At 37.5% G+C, this 20,694-nt stretch overlaps 1 protein-coding gene across 4 annotated transcripts in view; it reads right to left on the bottom strand.

Annotated features, from left to right (window-relative positions):
• KIF21A (kinesin family member 21A) overlaps positions 1 to 20,694 on the bottom strand; it is a 60,590-nt gene that overhangs the window by 36,013 nt on the left and 3,883 nt on the right. For all 4 annotated transcript variants that reach the window (XM_035891681.1, XM_035891680.1, XM_035891682.1 and 1 more), the window contains exons 3-12: positions 19,518 to 19,667; positions 18,666 to 18,800; positions 15,392 to 15,559; positions 13,549 to 13,664; positions 9,915 to 10,110; positions 8,915 to 9,104; positions 8,151 to 8,214; positions 7,172 to 7,375; positions 1,150 to 1,234; positions 856 to 973 (exon numbers count right to left, since the gene is read on the bottom strand). In XM_035891681.1, coding sequence (XP_035747574.1) covers positions 856 to 973; positions 1,150 to 1,234; positions 7,172 to 7,375; positions 8,151 to 8,214; positions 8,915 to 9,104; positions 9,915 to 10,110; positions 13,549 to 13,664; positions 15,392 to 15,559; positions 18,666 to 18,800; positions 19,518 to 19,667 — 1,426 coding nt within the window. The remainder of the gene's footprint in view (positions 1 to 855; positions 974 to 1,149; positions 1,235 to 7,171; positions 7,376 to 8,150; positions 8,215 to 8,914; positions 9,105 to 9,914; positions 10,111 to 13,548; positions 13,665 to 15,391; positions 15,560 to 18,665; positions 18,801 to 19,517; positions 19,668 to 20,694) is intronic.

The raw sequence follows: 20,694 nt of genomic DNA, 5'->3' as shown, positions 1-20,694 counted from the left end.
TATAACAGGAAAATTTGGCTGCTGGCAGACTCCAAGGAGAAACTTTCCCTTCTCTAGCTCTTAGAAAAATACAGCCAAAATTCTGAGAAGAGAGGCGCCACCTCAATCATGGAAGTCGAGTGGTGAAGGGAATGAAAAAAGTGGGAGGAAAAAGCAAGGACTAACCCATATGCTAAGTTTATAAGTTTCATTTATTTCTTTAGCCAATTAAGTCCTTTTTTGGCTTAAGATTATGTGCTCCACAACAAAGATATCAGCTGAGGATTTTTTTTTTCAGGTTCTGCAACTCCTGCTAATGGTTTGTGTGACTCTAAAACAAAAAGGAACCAACAGATTTGGTTTGCCCATTTGGCTTGACTCACATGAAAGAATTGCTGATGATGTGGTCTCTGACTTTAGCAGTCCTAATTTGCACGCCACATGTAAGCCAAGTGTTAATGCTTCTACGAAAAGCCACATCTTCTGAAAATGAGGAAGGCTGATGGACTTCCAGCCTGTCAAAATTAAATCCTACTCATTTCCAAATTAGCTGAATGTGAGCTATCACCTTGGTGATTAGTAGCAAGACATAAAAATAACCCAATACCTCAACCTTACACTTTGGATATTCTAACTAAGGAAGAAATGTGTTATCAAACACCTGATGGCCTTTGGTCAATTTTAAAGCCGGTACAAGGACACTTGATCAGATGTATATTACATGTTTTAGCACCATAACGAAAAAAAGAATTCACTGGACATATAATCCACAGAGAATTACGGACACTGGGTTGACAGCACACTATCTTGCCTACCAAAACCCAAGAATGACAGACTGTATTTGCAAAATTCTACAAAATATTGCACTGACATCACCTTTTTCATCAGAGTCAGAATCCGATTCATCTGAGCTTTCAACAACTTCCAGGTCATCTTCCTCCTCATCATCTTCCTCCTCTTCATCCTCATGATCACTTACTTCCTGAATTTCCTCCTACAAAATGTACAAAACAGAAGGATGTTTAAGGACACCCACACTTTTCCATCCCCCAATCACTTGTGAATATCCCTGTGAAGCCACAGTATTCACCTGACCCATTCCTAATTTCCTTTCTATAACCTTGTAAATCTTTAAACAATGAAGAAATAAACCAAACACTAAATACTTACTGCTTCCAATTCATTATTCTCTCTCTCCGAAGTGCCTTTTTCATCTCTCTTCTCCTGCTCGTTATCTGTGTTATCCTCTTTAACACTAGCAGAAGAGGCACAGACACAAAATATTCAGACACTGAAATGGCACTTGCTTCCCATCCCCCAAACCAATAAGTTGTCATTCCAAATAAAGATGAAAACCAAAGTGTAGTTAGACAAAGGTACAGATGTTGGGCATGGGTAAAACACAACTTCCAAACTCGCACAGGTAATAAAATAATGCTTAATTACTCCTAAGCTTAACTTGCAAAATAATATTGCACATTGGTTTAGGGCGTATTGCAACTGGGACAATCAGAATACACATCTTCATATACTGCTCGTTTTGCATGGAAGTTGCAGTGTACCCAGAACACCTTTTACAAAACAAAGGAAGAACATTGTGTGTGGGCACCACATACATTACAGGTATCACTACACTCTCAAGCTGCAGAGCCTACTGTGCTTACAATAATCTGAAAATTTATGTGTAAGCCTTAAGCAATATCCTAATTTATCATACCATAACTACTCCTTTGATCAGTTATCTACTTTGACATCAAGGGAATGCTCAAAGTAAGCATTGATACAACAAAAAGAGTCAAAAAATACTGAATTGTTGCAATAGGATTGTCCATCTCAAAAAGAAACTTTTGCCAACTACTAAGATTACATTTTAGTGTATTTCCATGCTTTTGTTTTTCAGACTATGGTTCAAAACTTATTTAAAAGCCAAGTACCTCTATATTTTCTCCTCTCCTGTCAACCTGAACTGTAGTGATGGGTTATGCAAATTACAGGGGTTGGGTTTGGTTTTTTCTAAAGGTTTGGCACATTAGCCATTAGAATGAGTTTTAACATTTTTTAAGTGCACATTTGAGGCATCACACACAAATGAAAAACTGAAAAAATCAATGGCACTCTGCAAACTGGCACAGACCAAATGGCAGACCCTCTAGCACTACATGTGCAAAACCCAAACCATCCCCAATAGGTGGGAAATTGTGGTAAAACAGGGCTAGACACCACAAAGAGTAATAAAGAAAAAATGTGGTTAGGATTGCATAATGCGGAATCCACCTCACTTAACTTCAGCTGCATAAAAGTTTGGCAAGTTATGCGCTGTCACTGATCAGGCAGGGTAACTAGAAACACATCTTCCTCCACTGACACCAAAGGGGGCTCAGACTCAAGGTCTAACTCCTAAGACAAATCCAATACTCAGTGCAGCAACAAGAAATGTTCAGTAGATTCGAGACACTATAATTTGGCAAGTGACACCTAAAAGCCACCTTTAACTGGCACTCTGAAGAGTAGAGCTCTGTTTTAAGTAACACAGTGCTGCTGTGCTCACACTATTTTTGTTATACAATTTTTTTTAAACTGTTCAGTGCTAGCTGGTTCCTTCTGCCCCACTCATCACCAGTGAAAGCAAATCCAGCTACAGCTGACCATGTGCAAGGCAGAAAGCTTTTGCTTAGACCATCTGAAACCATGCAGCAGCCAGGGAGGCTGGAAGTAAAAAGCCTAACCAGATTAGTACAGAAAACAAATGCCAAACAGGGAACTCTGAGCCACGCGATCTCTTTTCCACAGATTCTCATCTCAGCCCACAACATGTTCTGTTTTATGTTGGTTAACAAGCCTAAATGATAACAGATCTCAGCTGCAATCTTCATGCAGATTGAGGCAAATCCCCAGTTTCCCTTCTGCCTGCACACAGCATGGAGCTCATCACTACAGAGATTTAGTGTTCTGCCTAATAAAGGGGAGAGACAGGAGGAAGGAGAGCCAGCAGCTCTCCCAGGCAGAACTGTACTGCTTAATTCATGTGCTACTGATCTGTGGATTCACATCATCTGCATGAATTCAGTGGGGGTTTTTTGGATCAGAGTAGACAGCTGGAAAATAAAATCTCCGTTACTTTCATTTTTAATGAGAGTGTATTTCTTTTTTTAGAGCCCTCAACATAACTGCTCTCTATGACTACTTTATCTACTGCTTCGGCTGAATCTGAGTGGACAGAATGGTCAAGGCTTCAGTCGTACGCTTTAAAAAAATAAAAGAAGCAGACTTAACCAAGGCGGGAAGGAACAAGACCTTCTTGATCTCACATGCCAAAATTATTGTCATATACTGCCTGCTATATATTTCATACCACATGAGCTACTGCACCTTCCTCCTGCCTTTCATTCCATACAGGCCATGCAAGAAAGAAATTTACTTAATTCTGTAGTGATTCCCAAAGGCACCACCTCCCCACAAATGCTTGCTCAACACTGTGCAATCCCAGAGTCAACCTCAATTCTACAACAGGCGTTTCTTCCAGTTAAAATGCTTGTTGAGAGTCAAAATACAGGAAAGAATTTTGAAAAGCCAAATGAACTACTCTTGAAGTACCTAAGAATCTGCCCAATTTCTTTTCATGTATGACAACCAGTTATTTGAAATGACAGGTAATTAAAAACCTGGGAAATATTCCAACCTTCTTTCTTCTTGACTGCTTTCCTCAAGTTTCTGTAGCCTTCAAAAGCACGAGGTACAGTATTGGAAGGCCAAGCCAATGAAGGACAAACCAGACAGTGAAAAGCAAAAGTGATAAGAAGGTAAAAAAAATGATATATGAGCTTGTGGAGTTTAAAATGAAATTTTAAAAGATACCATCAAGAGACAACAAGTAGTAAAAAGGCAATACATTTTGCACAGTTGGAAAGTAAATAGAAAATAAAGAAGAAGCATTTGTAGGTTAACTAATCTGTCGCTGTCAACAATTGTAAATTCAAGTTACAGTAAGGAAGAAGTTTTAGATATAGACGATATTTCACGTAGAAATAATTCTCAAACATGGATTGAAGAAAATCTCTTAGCTCTAGAAAAAGCTTTCTCCTCTTTTGCCACTTAAAATCGGCAGGTAAAATCCCAAAAATGAAGCAAGATTACTGCCATTGAATCAGTTATATATCCTCAGGATTATATCAAGAAAAAAACCCAGTGCACTAGTTTTACACATGCTGATGAACATATTATAATATAAAATAATAATGAGAAATTTTTAGTACTAATATTCTAAATCATATATTCTGAATATAATTAATATAAAAACCTTCAAACTGCATTTATTTTTTCATTTGGGGTTTTGTTGTTTGTTTTTTTATTTAAAAAGCAGAAAACTGCAGTTTATTTTTTTATGATTCAAAAAGTACATGCCAATGATTGCTTGTTATTTTTTAATAAATTAACAAAAAATATGCATCAGAAGCAATGAGATGGGCAGCGTTAGTATTTTTACTTGTACTTTTTCATCTTGAGCGAATGTGGATGTATAAGTAAAGAAACGTCTGCATGACTTATAAGTGTAGAGATGGCTTAAATTTCAACAACTACTGAAATTCCTCATGTTGCCGCTATGAGCAAGTTTTGAGCAAGAGCTTTTGCTGTCTTTTCACTTTATACTGCCTGCCATCTTTCTTCAGTATCAGCTAGGAGCTAACACGCTGAACCCCATGTAATTTTAGCACTAATTTAGTTTAATAAAGGTTAGGGAAGTCAAAAGACAACAGTCAAAAAAGGTTACCAGGTATGTAAGGGTGACTAATGATTGAAAGGGATGTGGGAGGTTTGCTCTGAGGCTTCTGGTGATTAGGTCACACCATGGGACACTCTAATCAAGCATGTCAGTGTTTCGGTAGCCAAAACGTTACTACCGTGTAAACTGTTTATGGTAAGTTTATGAGCAATGCTTATCAAAGGCTACAGATATATAGCAGTACATACCTGCTGCTCGTTCAGAAACTGGCTCTTAGATCTTCAGGCAAGCTCACAACAATTTAGATAAGTTGTATGTATTTAAAATTATGCACCTTTCATCACACTGACCCATAACCAGGAAATGAACAGATCGAGAAAGGTAGCAGATGGGGCAAATCTATTAACTAGGCTTACTGATCCCATTTTAATAGCAAAATGCTAGTTAGACAACTTTAAAAGAACAGCAACCCTAAAAAGAAATAGTACAGGAAAAGCAGCTAAATGCCTGTAGAAGACAGAAGTAGAGCAAAGAATCCCTACCAAACTGCAGGGTAAATTGTCCCTTTGGAATATATTAGCATACCCATATCCACTTCCTGAGATTTCAATAGAATAAAAATTCACAGTGATACATCCTGAACACAGACTTTGCATTTCATTGATTAGATAGAAGCACTCTGCAGGTAACAAGTACGACAGGCTATACGCATAACCCCTCAAATTCTAACATTTCTTAGCTTCTATGGAATTTTTCTAACACATACACCTCAAAAATGTGTTAGTATTTATTACAAAGCAGACTACAGATGGGCCAGTAGATAGATTCAAACCTTACCAGCACTTTGAAGAGTATGATCATTCGACAGAACACAAGACCCACTTTAAGATGAAGGCTAGACCATCAAGAGGTCTCTTCCAACTAAATTTTTTCTATGGCTCTCTAATTCTATAATGCTAGTATAGAAAACTGATCTCAAAAATACTTTATGGTAAATAGTCCCTGCTTCTGGGTCAGACCACTTGACTATCCCATTCACAAGATTATTGTCCTGGTGTGAGCAAGTGTGACTGGACACAGAAGGTTCTTGCAGAAAAAAAAAAAAACAACAAAACCACCACCAACAAAAATTCAATATCACCAAGAAAAAAACAAACAAAAAACAACAACCATGTGTTTTACTTACTACTGTATGTAGGGTAAAACTTCTAAATGTTTTTTAAAGTGATCATCTCCTACAGTAAGAGATATTACTCAATATATCTAGCAACCTTTATCTGTCTTCTGGTCACAATCCTATCTGCTGGCTAATACTCAGGCCCCAACCTAACAACTGGGGCTCTACCTAAGCTTATATTTAAATGCATGCTTGAATCTAGAACATGTTGAAATGTATGAAGTCAAATCTCTTTGCTCTTGCATTTACAGTTAAAGAACATATTGAAGTGTTTGGCTGAAGAGAGGCCAGAACATTCTGCTGATTTCATTTAATAGTTTCATCCTCCCCTCAAGTTCCTACAAACATAAGGCAGAAAATCTATCAAAATCCCCATAAAAGTATACGAGTTTTCTGTAAAATTATATACAGTTATATAGTTGTTTTTAACATGAATGTTCTCTACAAGTAGCAGACATTTGTGTGGCAAATGGATTTATAGGTAAAGGACCTCAAATTGCAGATATCACTAACTCAAATCTACTTAATACTGTACAACTGTATTTCAGGCTTATACTGTTTTAGTTTTATCCTTAACTTGTAGAAGTTTGAAGGGCCATTAGTAGAAAGAATAATAGATTAGAAGCTTGGAAAATTTCAAGGAAAAGGGAAAGGTCTCTAATAGAATCAAAGTCTTGGCGTACACAAACAGATCCTTGCTGTGCTAACTGCTGTCTGAACAGGCATTTATATCAATGTCTATGAGTATTTTAGTAGATGAGAAGTTGGACAGCAAAAACCCAGCAAAGCACGATGTTGCAATGAATTAGGAAACCTCAAATTAAAAACATTCATAAAAGCAGAACATAAAGCAAAAGAAGCCATTCCAAGAGCTACCAAAGAATTCCCAGCTATTCTGAATATCTTTTCTTCAGAAAGCTGTTTCAGTTTTGACATACTGTATTTTGTTTTTGAAAAGTCCTGTTGAATTTCAGATGCATTTTAGAAGTTTTTTTTAAAAATATCAAAATTTATGGAGAGCACCTGTGCTTTTACCATTATGCATAATTATATAGAAAAATTCATTACAACAGACACATTCATTCTACAAATACCGTGTACTTCACTGGAAGAAAAGATGCAGAAGGAAAAGACCCATAACTTCTATGTGTAAAAGGGTTTGAAGGAACAGCAGTTTAGGATCCAAACCCACACAGCAACAACGAATGAATTTTAAAGTCTCAGTGGTTAAGAAAATACACATCTTTACTAATAGAGAGAAATCAAATGAAATAGCATTATAATTCATACACCACCTCTTTTTTTTTTTCCTTTCCTTTTTTTTCAGCTTTTCTAGATCTTTTTTGGCTATATCTAGAATTTCCATTGTCTCTTTCTCTGAAGAAAGCATAGAAGCAGAAAATGCTGATGGTCCACCAAAGTACGTGGATCTTGCTGAAGCTCTTGACAAGTTGCGTCGAAGATTTTCATTCACTGCTTCACTTTCTAATAGTTTTGCTCTTAAAAGAAAAAAGAAATTGTAGACAGTGAATCACAAGTATTGCTAATGCATGAGATTTGTACTCTTTAGCATCTGTAGCTGCAATGCATTACCTTCAGTTTAAAAACAAACTACAAAACAAGGTGAAGTCTCACAAAATACAAGTGTAGTAAATCCCTTCATGAGATCATTTTACACACCAGTTATGTATACTGTATATATATTATATACCCTAGACAGAATAAATATACATACAGATATATACAGAACAGATATCTGCATACACTGCAGGTATATACACATTACACAAAAACTACACTATTATGTAGATCTAACACTAACTGGGAATAGGCCAAATAATCTTTTTTGCATGATACACCTCCAAGAAACAGAGAAATAAAAATATCTAAAATATTTAATACTTTTTGTAATTTAAAAGGAAAGCAATACGGTTTTTTATACTAAATTGTAACAACCAATTTCTCAGTACTACCTTTTGTATACAAGATTATGAAGGTATGAAATAAACGTTCCAAGCTTTGCTGTCCTTTGTGCAACAATATTAGATCATCACCATTATTTAGGCAACCTCTTACTTTCATTTCTATTGTCAGCTTCACCATCAACACTTCAATTTTCTATGGCCAAGAGCAATACCAGATGGTCTTAGAAGCTGAAGGACCATTGTCCTAAACTAATCTTCACATAGGAAAACAGCTTAAGTATTTTCTTTCTAACACTTCTATTTTATTTTTTTTTAATAAAAATTGTTCAAATATGTATTATGCAAATACCTGAGATCTTCAATTTCCTTGATGTAGTTATGAATCATGTTGCTAATTTCTTCATTTCCTTCACCTTTGAAGGACAGAAAGAAAGAAGGGTGGGGAGAAGAGAAAGGTTGAGAAAAGATGATAACATTATAAATATCTGAATACAGCTACTAGGCACAGGTACCAGCAAAGAGAAACAGTCGTATGGGGTACACATTTAGATTGTATCAGATTTGTAAAATATATTTCCTCCTTAAGCTGCATTAACTTCTTGTTTCTTCTGTGTCATATGATCAGGATTGTTACAAATAACTTCTTCTATTTCATTAGCACCTTTTAACAATGCATGTGCCATAAATCAAAAGTAACCTGACAAACAGTGCACAAAAAGACTAACGCAGTCAATTGGTTGATTGCTCTATGAGGTGAAAAGGAAGCCAACAGTCACCCATCTGTGTCCACGTCCTCACCCAAAGCAAAATATGTAAGTCCATGTACAGCTTAGCACAGAATTAATTCATATCCAAAGGAATTATTTCACATTTCATGTTACTCTTAGTCCTAAATGAATGATCAAATCAGGGTACTAAACTATGTATATTAATAGAAGTCTCCAGAAGCAGAGGAAAGAATTAGATGGGGGCCTATCCCTGGCAACGCAGGTCCTACTGTTACAATGATATAACTTCATTCCAAGGGACCCATGAGGCAAGAACTTACAACTGATTTAAGTTCATGAACTTATTAAGCATTTTACACACACAGAGAACACACCCACAGCATACCTGCTCTGGCTAGCACTTGGTTGGCCTGATCGCTCAGAAGTTGCGTTATTCTGGCTCTCAGCGCATCAATAGTCTCTTGCATTGCTTTAATTCTAACACGCAGGTTGTTGTTTTCTGTTTGTAGCATCGCATTTTCATGAAACATGTCATTGATGCTTTCAACGCCTTCTTCATCTATAATCCTTTTACCCTTAAGAAAGTAAATATATTTTATTTACACATGAAAAATTTTTAACTTGGCAAAGGCAATCCACAGAGCACTTGAAATTCCAAATAGACACTCATAGCAAAAGATAATCTTCGCTCAGAAAGTTTCAAACAATGGGTAAATGGATTGTTTTCAAAACATTGACCTCTGGCCAACACCTTAGCATTTGTGTCCTGTGTAATTCCATCTTAGTCTGAAATACAAGTCCCTGAAGAGGTAAGGAACTGAAGTCAATTCTTTATCAAATCAGGATACTATCTCAAGGATAACAAAGGAGGAGGACACTGTTTGGTAACCATGTTTATAGCTGAAAACATTATTTGTTTAAAATTTCAGGAAGAAATGAGTATTGTGTAGTACAAGTATTTGGCTTACGTATGTTAAAACGTATTTTTAAAACACAAATTGTTTTAGCTGTCTGGTAAGTTTTTAAAAGCAATACACAATAACCATTCGCATTCATTTATGTGCCAATCTAAATTGTGGTAATTTTTGCTTTGGAAGTGACTATTTCTCATGCTGAGCATGACAAGGTCAATTTTTGCCTTTCAAAAAGCAAATAGCATGCAGCATCTGTTGACGTCATTGGCATTCACTGATGTATCTTTTCTCTGGGGATGCAATCTAAGTTTTCTAAAAACCTTTGGCAATTGCTGGAATTAGAAGTGTTGTTTAAGTTAGAGTTGCTGTTCAAATACTTTTAGTGTATGAATTGGAAGTAGCCAACAGAAAAACAAGCTGTAGAACTATAGATTTTTTTCTGCTTCAAAATGCCTAAGAGGATGAACTTACTGTTTTGTATTCCATGAGTTCCATCTGTAGCCGTGTGATCTCACTGCGCAAAGCATTTATTTGTTGACTAGCCCTATCCTGATTAACCATCACCTTGTTCTTAATGTTCCGTGCCCGATTGGCATACTTTAATGTGTTCAAGGTTTCCATGAAGTCTCGATCTGAAGGGCTCACACACGCTATCATGAGTGTTTGACTGCAAGTTACAAACAGAGGTCAGCATTACACATCAAGAACAGTAGGAGTGGAGGGAAGCTAACAGGTCTGCAGGTAGAAGGTGAAACAATAATAGTGACTTCATAACATTTGTGAAAAATATTCCTCTATGTAACTCACAGCAGAAGGCAGTCAACCACAAAGTTCAGCACTATTAGATCTTGTATTTCCCTAGCATAGCATAGGAGATGCTAGATCATTAATTGTTCTAAATGTAAAGTTATAAAAGCAATTAACTGGTGTTCCTAGAAACGTTTTTCAAATTATATTGTTTGCCCAATCATACATAAAGTGAGATTTAAGTCCTTAAAATCAACCTAAAGTCCTAGACAGTCATTTGGATCACAGTACTCGGGACTGCCTACTCTCGTTAACTCCTGAAGTTCCTACCTACTTAATCTGAAAGTTGCCTGAATGCTCAACTTAGCTGTCCACACATGGGCACAACAGGCTAAGGCACTTATTACCTACCTCAGGTTCTACCAAGATCCAAACTGCCTAAGTTCTCCTCTGCAAATTATCTCTTGTTCTCCAAGTGAAGCCCAAAACCTCATACTTACCCTTAGTACATCTGGCTAGAACTATTTATTCCATGTTTCATACCACCACTGCTTAGAGCTTTCCACAAAAAGCAGCAGGACCTGAGCTCTTGGCCCAAGAGGGCTACGAACAACCATCTTCCTTTTGAGTTCCTACAATACCCTCTAGCCATCCCATCATGAGATATGCAGAGTGAGAACGCTACTCCCTGCTCCAAATGAAAAACTGAGCAGACAGACCAGCAAGAAGCAGTGGGACAAAAGCAGAGAAAAGAAAAAAATTCTTCATTCCAACCAAGCGGTTTCATCATTTAACAAGCAGATGGAGGAACCAGGGTCCCTTCCCTCGCTCCCTGGAGCACACTCTCATTTCACATCAGGTAAGAACAGCTAGAGGGGTCAGAACCAGAGTACCAGCTGTAGGTCATGCTCTGAAGGTGCCTACATGGCCTATACTCTCAACAGATAGGGGAAAACACCTACATTTAATGGACTGAGTCCCCCCCCACCAGGCTTTAGAGGAATTTGCTTTTCTGTTGTATCTGAAAGCTTAGGTGGTTGCATTAGGACAAGTGCACCCTCTCCAAGGCAATGGAGAAATATCTGCATTAGGCAGACACGATTCTGATCTCCACCTTCTATAGTTTCAGACTGAGACAAATTAATCCCTGCAACCCTTTGCGAGGCAAACAATTACATTCACCATATGCATTGGGAAACTAAATTAGAAAGAGTAACTAGCCTGAGGATACAAGAAAGATCTGGTTTCAGCAATTCTTCCTTGGACCTCCTGCAGGTCTGTGCCAGTTCCCCACCTGCTTGAGTTTAGTCCTCAAAATAAGAATATGCAAGATTAAGAACAAATTTTTAATTCTGACATCAGGACTACTTGTGCTTTCAGTTCAGAATGTGATTGCTTTTCTAAAATGCAGATGACTGGCTCTGCTAGGTGTCTGTATGGAAAACTGAACAACTTGAACTCCACTTTCCTATCTGAATCATGCAATAAACTAGTCTTTAAAATAACCCTTCTACTCCCTTTATTTTACCACTTCTTTAAACTACCCCCCCAAAGTTATGAAAGTTTTCATTTTTCATATTGTACATTACAATAATCCTTTCCAAAACCATGAATACTCCATATTCTTACTTGAATAATTCAAGAAACATTAACATTTAAATGCTGCTTCAGAACTGTTACAGCATTAAAGTCAGGATTATGGCGAGAATAGTACAATGATACAATGCTTTCATCATCATTAACTCAGGACTCACTGCATCTAACCTGAATTGCTTTTTAAGTATTTGCAAAATGAGAAACAATAACGTGGACTGTAATACCCACGTAGAATTTGGAAGGCTACGGAACAGGCTAACAGAAATCTAATTATCTCATTTCCCAGAAGAAAACCAGCACATTTATTAGAATTTAGCTTTCCCACACTTTTTGTATGCCAAAGCATGGATAAGAAAGTGTTCAAATCACATTAATATGTATAATTCTTCCTTAACAGCAAACTGCTAATTTGACATGTCTTAGCATGTATATCACATAAATAAAAATGGGGGGTGGAGTGTCCATAAATTTAACATCAGTCAGAAACAGACAGAAAGAATATAGCATTTGCTATCTGTACATTGTACTCTAAGCTATGGGATTTCTCCTAAAGAACAGGAGGGGGAGCAGCAGAGCTATAAGATATGAAAATACTTTATAGAGTCAAAATAATATTTCAACAAAAGCACAATTTTAGAAGTGGTTTGAAAAAAATGCTCATTAGCTAGTGTATTTGATATAAAATTTAGTCAATTAATGCTATTTGTTGTTATTTCCAGAAAGAGCTTAGAAGAGCTATGCTCTTGATTTCTGCTAATTTTTTTCATAATTATTGAGTTTCTTCCTCCCTTAAGCACTTCTGAAAATTCTAGCCTTTATTTTATTTGTGTTGTCTTACTCTCTGCTTTTCCTCTCGCTGTAGTGCTGCACAGTGTTGCTGGAATTATCTCTCTGAAGAGCAGAGCAAAGATTTAAGAATTCTCTTCCACTTCTTCCTATTCTTTTGTGAAATGCCCAGAAAACTTCCTGCCCTCCTAAAAATAGCAGTCAGACATATTGGATTAAGTAGTGGAGTAAGAGTACTACCCTGCTAAAACGCAACTCAACAATGCTCCCTTTTGTATTTGTACATGTTAATGTTGCATGTTTGCTTAGACAAAGTTTCCAGATGCCAAAGCCTCTCTTCCTTGTCTGTGCAGCAGGTATACAGAACAGGTTCATACAAACAATTCTGGTGATATAGTAGTTTGGTTTTGTTAGGGTCTAGTCCAATATCTGATAACTGGACATTTGCACCATACCCTGAGATATACAACCTTTACAAAAAGATGGCAGTGCCTGTGGTAAGCTGACTCCAAGCTCCTGCAGACAGCGATCAGAGCAAACAATTAAGCAGCATTTTAAAGAAAAAAGTAATAAAAAAAAAATCTCTGAAGGAGAAACTCATCACAGGTTTAAACTATGCTGTAATTAATAAGGCTGTAACACAGTAACAAAGTCTGCCATTTATGCTGTCTATAATCTGAAGATGTCTTCATGAGAAGGACTTGTCCTGGAAACGGTAACTTCTAAGTAACTCGAAGCCTCATGTCTAGTAAAACTACTATACCACTGAAAAGAACAACGCAAAAAGCCTCTTTAAAATCTTTTCCCTGCCTTGCCAGTGTTTTGTGTCACCACAGTAATTTATCTTTGGAACCTCCCTCCAACAAAAAGAGTGGCTATTTTTATCACTGTTTAATGTTTATTTTACTTTCTGAAGATTATGTACTCATTCATGCCCATTCACAATGAAATACATAAAATGTTCTAGTTTTCATACCTGTTTCCCCCAAGAGAGTCTTGAAGTAGCCTTGTAAGCTTTGAATCTCTGTATGGTACATGAGTTGCCTTCTTACTTTTATCTCCCAGTGCACTTATTACATTGCCAAGTGCCAGCTATAAAACACCAAATAATGTAACGCACAAGTTACAATCAGTTCCTGAGTGGTTTTATTTTAAAAACAGCTATGAACAGAGTTCTGCATATTGTGAAAAAACAAATATACTCAAAGTTAACACAAAAAAAATATTTCTGAAGATTTTTACATTTTACAGTAGACATCTATAAACTTCCATGCTATCGACAGTGAATCAGATGACTTGCAGTCTGGTACCTGCAAGTGCCAAGTGCTTAGCACAATTTGCGTGCACTGACTATTGATATCTCATGTCAGTTGCAAACTAAAGTTAGAACTACTTCATGTAACAAACATTTACTTTTGATTATTAAAGCTGATCTCTAATAGCTACTGCTAGATTATTTTTAAAATTCATTTTATCAATCTGCTTTATGTTAGATTTAGAATAAAATATGGGGCATTTATATGAAAAAAACCCAACATTTACTACCTCTGCAGATATGAAATAAAGAATGTCTGATGAAGATTTAAGCATTTAAGGCTTGAAATTATGTAGTCCATGGCCACTCCATTTCATTGTTAGAAGGATCTAATTCATGTTTATAAACAACCTAGTATTTTGTTGTAAAATTATTTTTAATGTGCAACTGCATGCATTTCAATCATACGCTAAATTAAAGAACATTCCTCTAGATGGCACCCTGTACAGCCAGTTCTTAGTCTTGAAAATAGTCTTACTGCACCCAGCAGTTGAAGAACTGTGTATACATCACATTCTGTGCTGCTTTGAAGTGTTTAAATCACTTTTAATCTGTTTCCCAAAGCTGATGGCTGGAATTCACTGTAAATGAAAAGTTTTGTGCTCATATAAAATCCTACTTTCATCACACTGATTTTTCACCTTTGTACATTCCGTACTCTATTTGTTAAGGATACAGCTATATCGTCTAAACCCCCAAATTTCTGCTGGCTTTGCGCTTATACCAATTATGGAATTGAATTGAATTCCACTTCTCTTACATATAATATAAGCAGAATAACTACAGAATTTAACCACTGTCTTGATGACAAGACAATCGCTAAGAAAGTCCTAGTTGCAGAATACCTCTGTGGTACTACACACTAGACCAGAAAAAAAGACATTTTTTCACATATAAAATAAACATGTATTTTTGAGTCTTGAGAAGAGAATTGAACAGAGCCTCCACACAGCCAAGTAGCTCAAAACAAAGGTGTGAAACTACAAACTCCACATATAATCACCAGCTCTACTTTTCAGTGTAGTTATAATTAAATAAAATATTTAATAGTGTTTTGCCTATTGTTGTTTTACATTATGTTTCATAATTATACCAAAGAACCAGAATTTATTGATCAATTAAGCTTATTCATTATCCATGTTTTACATGCCTGTACTCCTTGCAAACTGTAAAGTTCTCCACCTGTTTGGGTCTCAACAGAATAAAAAATGAAAATAAGAAAGTAAAAAGGAATACCTCTACAATATCTTTTGGAAGTTAGAGTAACTAACTATATTTCACAAGTCTCAAGTACTATAATTTGCTAGTTAGGGTCTAGTACAACTGAGAAAATGTTAGCAAGCCAGAACCCAGTAAGAATCAATATATACTGTTACGTCTCATGCTACACTCCTTGTTCTGCACACGATGCATTTCAACTTTAGGGATTACTAAAAATAAGTGATAGAAAAAGGAAGAGAAGATGGTACCAACACGAAGATGGAAACAAATTGTATAGTCTTACTAGTCCACAGTTGATGGAAATGCCTTCTTTTGCCCTTTCTCCTGTAGCTCCTGTTCGCTTTAACCTTTCGGATCCCGCTAGATCAACAAAATGGAACTTGGCAGTAAGAGTTTCAAATTCATTCATCTCAGAAGATTCAGATATTATTCTGTTATCAGTGGCATTATCCTGAAATAAAGAAGAACCCATAAAGTTTGGTCAGGCCTTTCACATTAACATTTGTCTACTGCAACGTTCAATCAACTATTATTTACAAGACAACCCATTTGTAATGTCCATCTCCTTCCCTATTTAGTCATTCTCTTATAACAACATCAGTCTCTCTCAAAAAACTGTCTGCATTTTAGTCATATCTACTAGCACATTATTCTTGAAGACCCAGCTCTAGATGGACATGAATACCAATATACCAGTTACTTCAGGGCAGGAGAGAATACATATATTAAAAAATAAAACACTCATCAGCAAGTTAGGAAACAAAATTTGTACGTCTCCTGGAATGCAAGTTTTAAATCAACTGTCAAAGGAAATAGATTTTTAAAAAAGAAGTATGGATAATATTACCCTCCTAAACTACCAGTTCATAAACCTGCCAAATAACTGAAAGGTGTTTTGATTTTATACCTCTCTAATCCCCATCATCAGCATCCCTGTGGCATGATTCTTCAACTTCATTTTAGGAATTATTTTTTTAAGCCAGTTTTCTTAGCAGCCAGTATTCCACCAGCACTTCTAACCTGACCAGGAAATAAGGACAGCAGAGGGAATATGGGAGAAAGAAGAGAAAAAGAGCTTACTTTTTCCCCCCCCAAGTAAGCTGTAATGACTGACACTTGATGCATGCCTCCGTCAGCACAGTGAGTCTGCCCAGGAACACACTGTGCTACAGGTAGGTACTGTAGCCTCGGCCTCTTTCCACTTCACATCCCAAAGCACAGTAGTAAAATTATCCTTTTTCATTAGATAATCCTGAGCTTTTCTCTGTCAATTATTGTAGCTGTACCATATACTGCGGAGATTTATTTTACTCGAAGTGTAGTTAGACCTGTTGTCATGAAAGCAACACTAAATGAGAAAAAATTTTAAATCACTCCGTTCCTGACCTTCCTGCTAAGATACCCATTGCGGGGCAATTTCTACCTACTTGCCATGGCAGCGTGTAATAGGTACATATCGAGTGTGTACTGGACTTCTATTCATACAGCCCAAATCTACAGGCTTTATTAGGAGTATTATATCACAGTAAGCATGGATTGTTTTGTTTTTTCTTTAAAAAATCCTCAGGTATTCTGTGGCAATGATCTTTATGTCCTTAGTGAGCTAGGCCCCAACTCCCTCTGCTATCGCAAGGGGTAATGCATGTGGCTGCAGACCAAACTGTTCTCACAGTAGTTAAACACTTCAGGCTTCTTAAGTGATCTCCTTTTGCAGCAGTTTCAGAAGAGAACAGGAATTGTGCCACTTCCAGCAGACTGGACTGTCACACCTTCTCAACTATTTTGACATTTAGGCTGCTGGTGGATCACTCTCTTTCCCAGCCCGCAAAGCGATGATTAACACATCTTTTCTCTCTTGCTTATTTAGTAAAGCAAACATACTTCCCGAGACTTCTGAGAAGCACAGGCAGTGTGAACACAGCGCAAGGAGCAGCCCTGGCTGCCTGCCCACCCCAGGCACCGGGGCCGTGCTCAGGGAGACAGGCACAGAGCCCACACCGTCACCCGAGGAACTGTGTTGCCCTGGTAACAAAGGTCTCCCCAAACTGTTGTCTACAGAAGGCAGCAACAACAGAAACTTGAGCTGCATCTCTCCTGGCCACCCAATAAGGGCTCATATTAGTTTATATTCTGGGAGCGTTCTCAGGCCAATGTCAGGTCTAACCTCTACTCTCCTCAATACTGCAGGGAAAGAAGAGGGTGCTGTCTTCAGATTCGGGATCTAGGAATGTCCTGCTCCAGAGAATCAAATTATCTTGCTCCTATCTCCCCAAAAAGAAGGAACAAACCACATTTTTACACAGGGCAGAAGGCAGCCACCTTTCAACAGGTGCCACAGCTTCTGTTAAAAACCAGGCAGGGCCAGGCAAGAGTCCTGCGGGTGGCTCAGCTGGTGGGGAAGGCTGCAAGTCCACCAGCGGAGGTGGGCTGCTGCGCTGACAGCCAGCTCCCAGATGAGTTATCTCTCTCCAGCAACATGGACAGTTTTCACCAAAACCTCCAAGCAGACAGTGTCACTACGCAGTGACTGAGGTGCCCTGTCTGGGCTCCGAGTGCGATGCCAGCCCCTCCTGAGTGAGAAGACAGACAGCTGCCCACATCACCAGGCCCCGCAGTTTCAGCGTGGAAAGAGGGAAGAAACGTTTTTAACAGGTGTATAAAGCGGGTCTACATACCACAAAGCACCAGGGAGCAACCCTCATTTTGCCTGCAAATTATTGTTTGTAATGTTAAAAAAAAAAAAGCAACCTCCCAAAAAAAGCACGACAAATTCAATTCACTGTTCCACATGCTTAAAAATGTGATATCTATGTGTAAAAGAGTAAAATGCTAGCCAGGTACTTAGGGGTTCACCAACATATTTTAAAATTTTGATACCTTTAGAATAATCAAATTAAGTCTCCCTGAATGTACTGTAGCTTTCAGTAGCACGGATTTATTCAGAGCTCTACTCTTTACACGATACACCAACAGCAACTAATGACTGAACATTCACACAAAAGTCTTCTGTAGAACAGCTCTGTGTACATTCATAGCTTAAATTTCAAGTTAAGTGCACAGACTCAACGCATCTGAACCCCAAACGTATATCTATTTAAAACAAGTATGTTACACTTCAGAATCAAATGCTTTTCTACTTGCTCCTGATTAGATATCAACACTTAATCTGGAATAGCCAAGCATTTTCAGTTAGCTGACTGGAAACTTAAACCCACTAGTTACCAAGACACTTAAAAATGCTTTCCCAATTAAAGACAAATTACATTTTAACTTTCTTACTTGTGTATGTTGCAATGAAATACTGAAGAAAACGCTAGAGGAGAATGGGTAGGTTCATGTAAGAGGCTGCAGTTTATTGTTGCCTCTGGCTAGAGGATGGTTACATATGCAAAGATTAAATCAAATTATTATAATGCTTAGCAAATTCATCGAGCATGATGATGACGACTGTACCATCTTCACCAAGTGCAATTCAAATAGCAGTGGCTGCCAAAACAATATTCACATTTTGAAAAATGGTTACTGAAGTGAAGTTTAATAACAGCAAAGATACGTACAGTGTTAAATGCAGGACAGACTCTGGTTTGACACAAGTGTATAGTGAAGATAGCATGTGACCGTGAGCTCTGAACATTCATCTGAGTGCTGGCAGTGGTTCGAGACAAAGCCCCCAGCTTCAAGCACTGCATCATCTAGAAAACAGACAAGAAGTACACTGCATTGCTTGTGGTTTAGATAAAAAGTGTTCCTATAACACTTATTGTTTTGATTTAAATAAGCTTTTTCTCTTTGCTATTATTTCAGTTCCTATGTGGCAAAAGCACAATGATTCTTAAATAAGCAAACTAAAAGGGGGGGTGGGGGGTGGTTTCTGAAAGAAAACATTTAAATCTTTGTACCCCTCTTTTTACTGTCCCCTGGTAGTAACATAGCAGTCTTACTTCCATTCACCTGTAGCCAAAATGGACAATTTTTGTACTTTTGTTGAAAAACGGACAGTAACATTTGTATTCAGCTTTGCAATGCACAGATGCTTATGAATGGCAATTTACATCACATCAGTCATCATGCAAAGCTTTCCTGCCACAGGAAAAATAACATACATAAGATCTAGGAGATTAGATTTACACACATGCCAAAATTTTCTCTCTCAGCAAAACTATACTATTAGCAAAAGTCTGTTTCTAGCATTAAGTGAAAGTGGTATGCACTTGGTATCAGACATTTATCAGATTTAAATCTACAGAAATTAAGAAAATAAAAATTTCAGCTAAATTTTACACCTAAATTGTCTAAGATGCAGATGTCAGCAAGCATAACCTCTAATTTTAACTGCTTATCAAAACAGACAGACAACATTTGTAGAAAGCACTTGGTATGCTACAGAGTGATTTGTTTTCAATGATCACCTCTGATTCTCCATTCACAGTTCGGGTTGTAACGCCCACTGTATAAATTCCTCCCGCTGAATCTTCATGTATTTTAATATTTGATTTCTTATTCTTTGCATCAATATCACGCGTGGTATCAAACAGATCAAGAATTTCTTCATTGTAAAGCTGAGGAGGAAGAAAAAAAAAATAAAGACAAAATTTATATGACTTCAGGAATTCCTTCAAAAGACTAACAAATCTGTGCATGGCACATTCAGAAGGTTCTAAAAATCCAAATGCCAAGGGTCTCCGAAAAGGATGCTGTGAAAAATACAAGTTTACAAGGACAATAAGATGATAGATGGAACAGCTGCAAATGAACTCATCTGCCCACCTTACTGTTACGCCGTCCAAAGAAGCAGTAACTTCCCCCACGTCATCAGACCTGGGAGAAAATTCTTTGGTGGGACCAGGGAAGGGGAGGCACTCTGGGCCAGCAGAACAACTGTGGCAGTGGTTTCTCTGGCAGGCACCTGCTGTCTTCAGGTCTGACCTTGGGCTTGGCTTTTGTTTTGTTAATTCAGTTGGCTGCACCCTCCTCCAGACACTTCAAACTCACTCCACTTGCTCTCCCTGCCATCACACCTTTTCCAGTCTCCTCTCTCATACCTTAATAATTTTATGTCTCTCTTTCATTTTGACAAACTATTCCTGCCCTGGAAGGAATTTAACATACGATAGTTTTTGTGCAAGCTGCTTATTAAAGACACCAACCAGCAGGCCAAAATTTATGTGATGGTTCCTTGAGCAGGGCTTTTGTACTTTCCTCCATATAATACCTACACTTTGGTGCCCCAGATTGAGTTACAACTCTCAGGCGCAATCACATGAGCAACAGCAACTATTTACTATATGATTCAGGCTGCTTAATGTTTACTGCCTGTTTCACTGGGTCTCCTGAAGGTAAGTTCATGTACATTTAGTGGTCTTTCAACTCAGTATCATTAAGCACATCAAACTTCTAGGTCAGTAAATGATATCAGAACCAGTAAAGACATCAGAAATTACTACGCAGTTATCTGTGTTAGAGGAGATGGATTATGATTTCATAGGAACGTTCTGGGTTTTAGGAAAGGCATTTAGATCCAATTGAAGATACCAGAGCAAACATCAAAAAAAAACCCAGAAAAAACAGCGTCCCACTGGGAACCTC

Source organism: Egretta garzetta, unplaced genomic scaffold (genome assembly GCF_000687185.1).
Source record: "Egretta garzetta isolate BGI_Z169 unplaced genomic scaffold, ASM68718v1 scaffold33, whole genome shotgun sequence".
Lineage (NCBI taxonomy): Eukaryota > Metazoa > Chordata > Aves > Pelecaniformes > Ardeidae > Egretta > Egretta garzetta.
The sequence above is the reverse complement of the archived record's forward strand: the minus strand, read 5'-3'. Positions and strand labels throughout refer to the sequence as shown.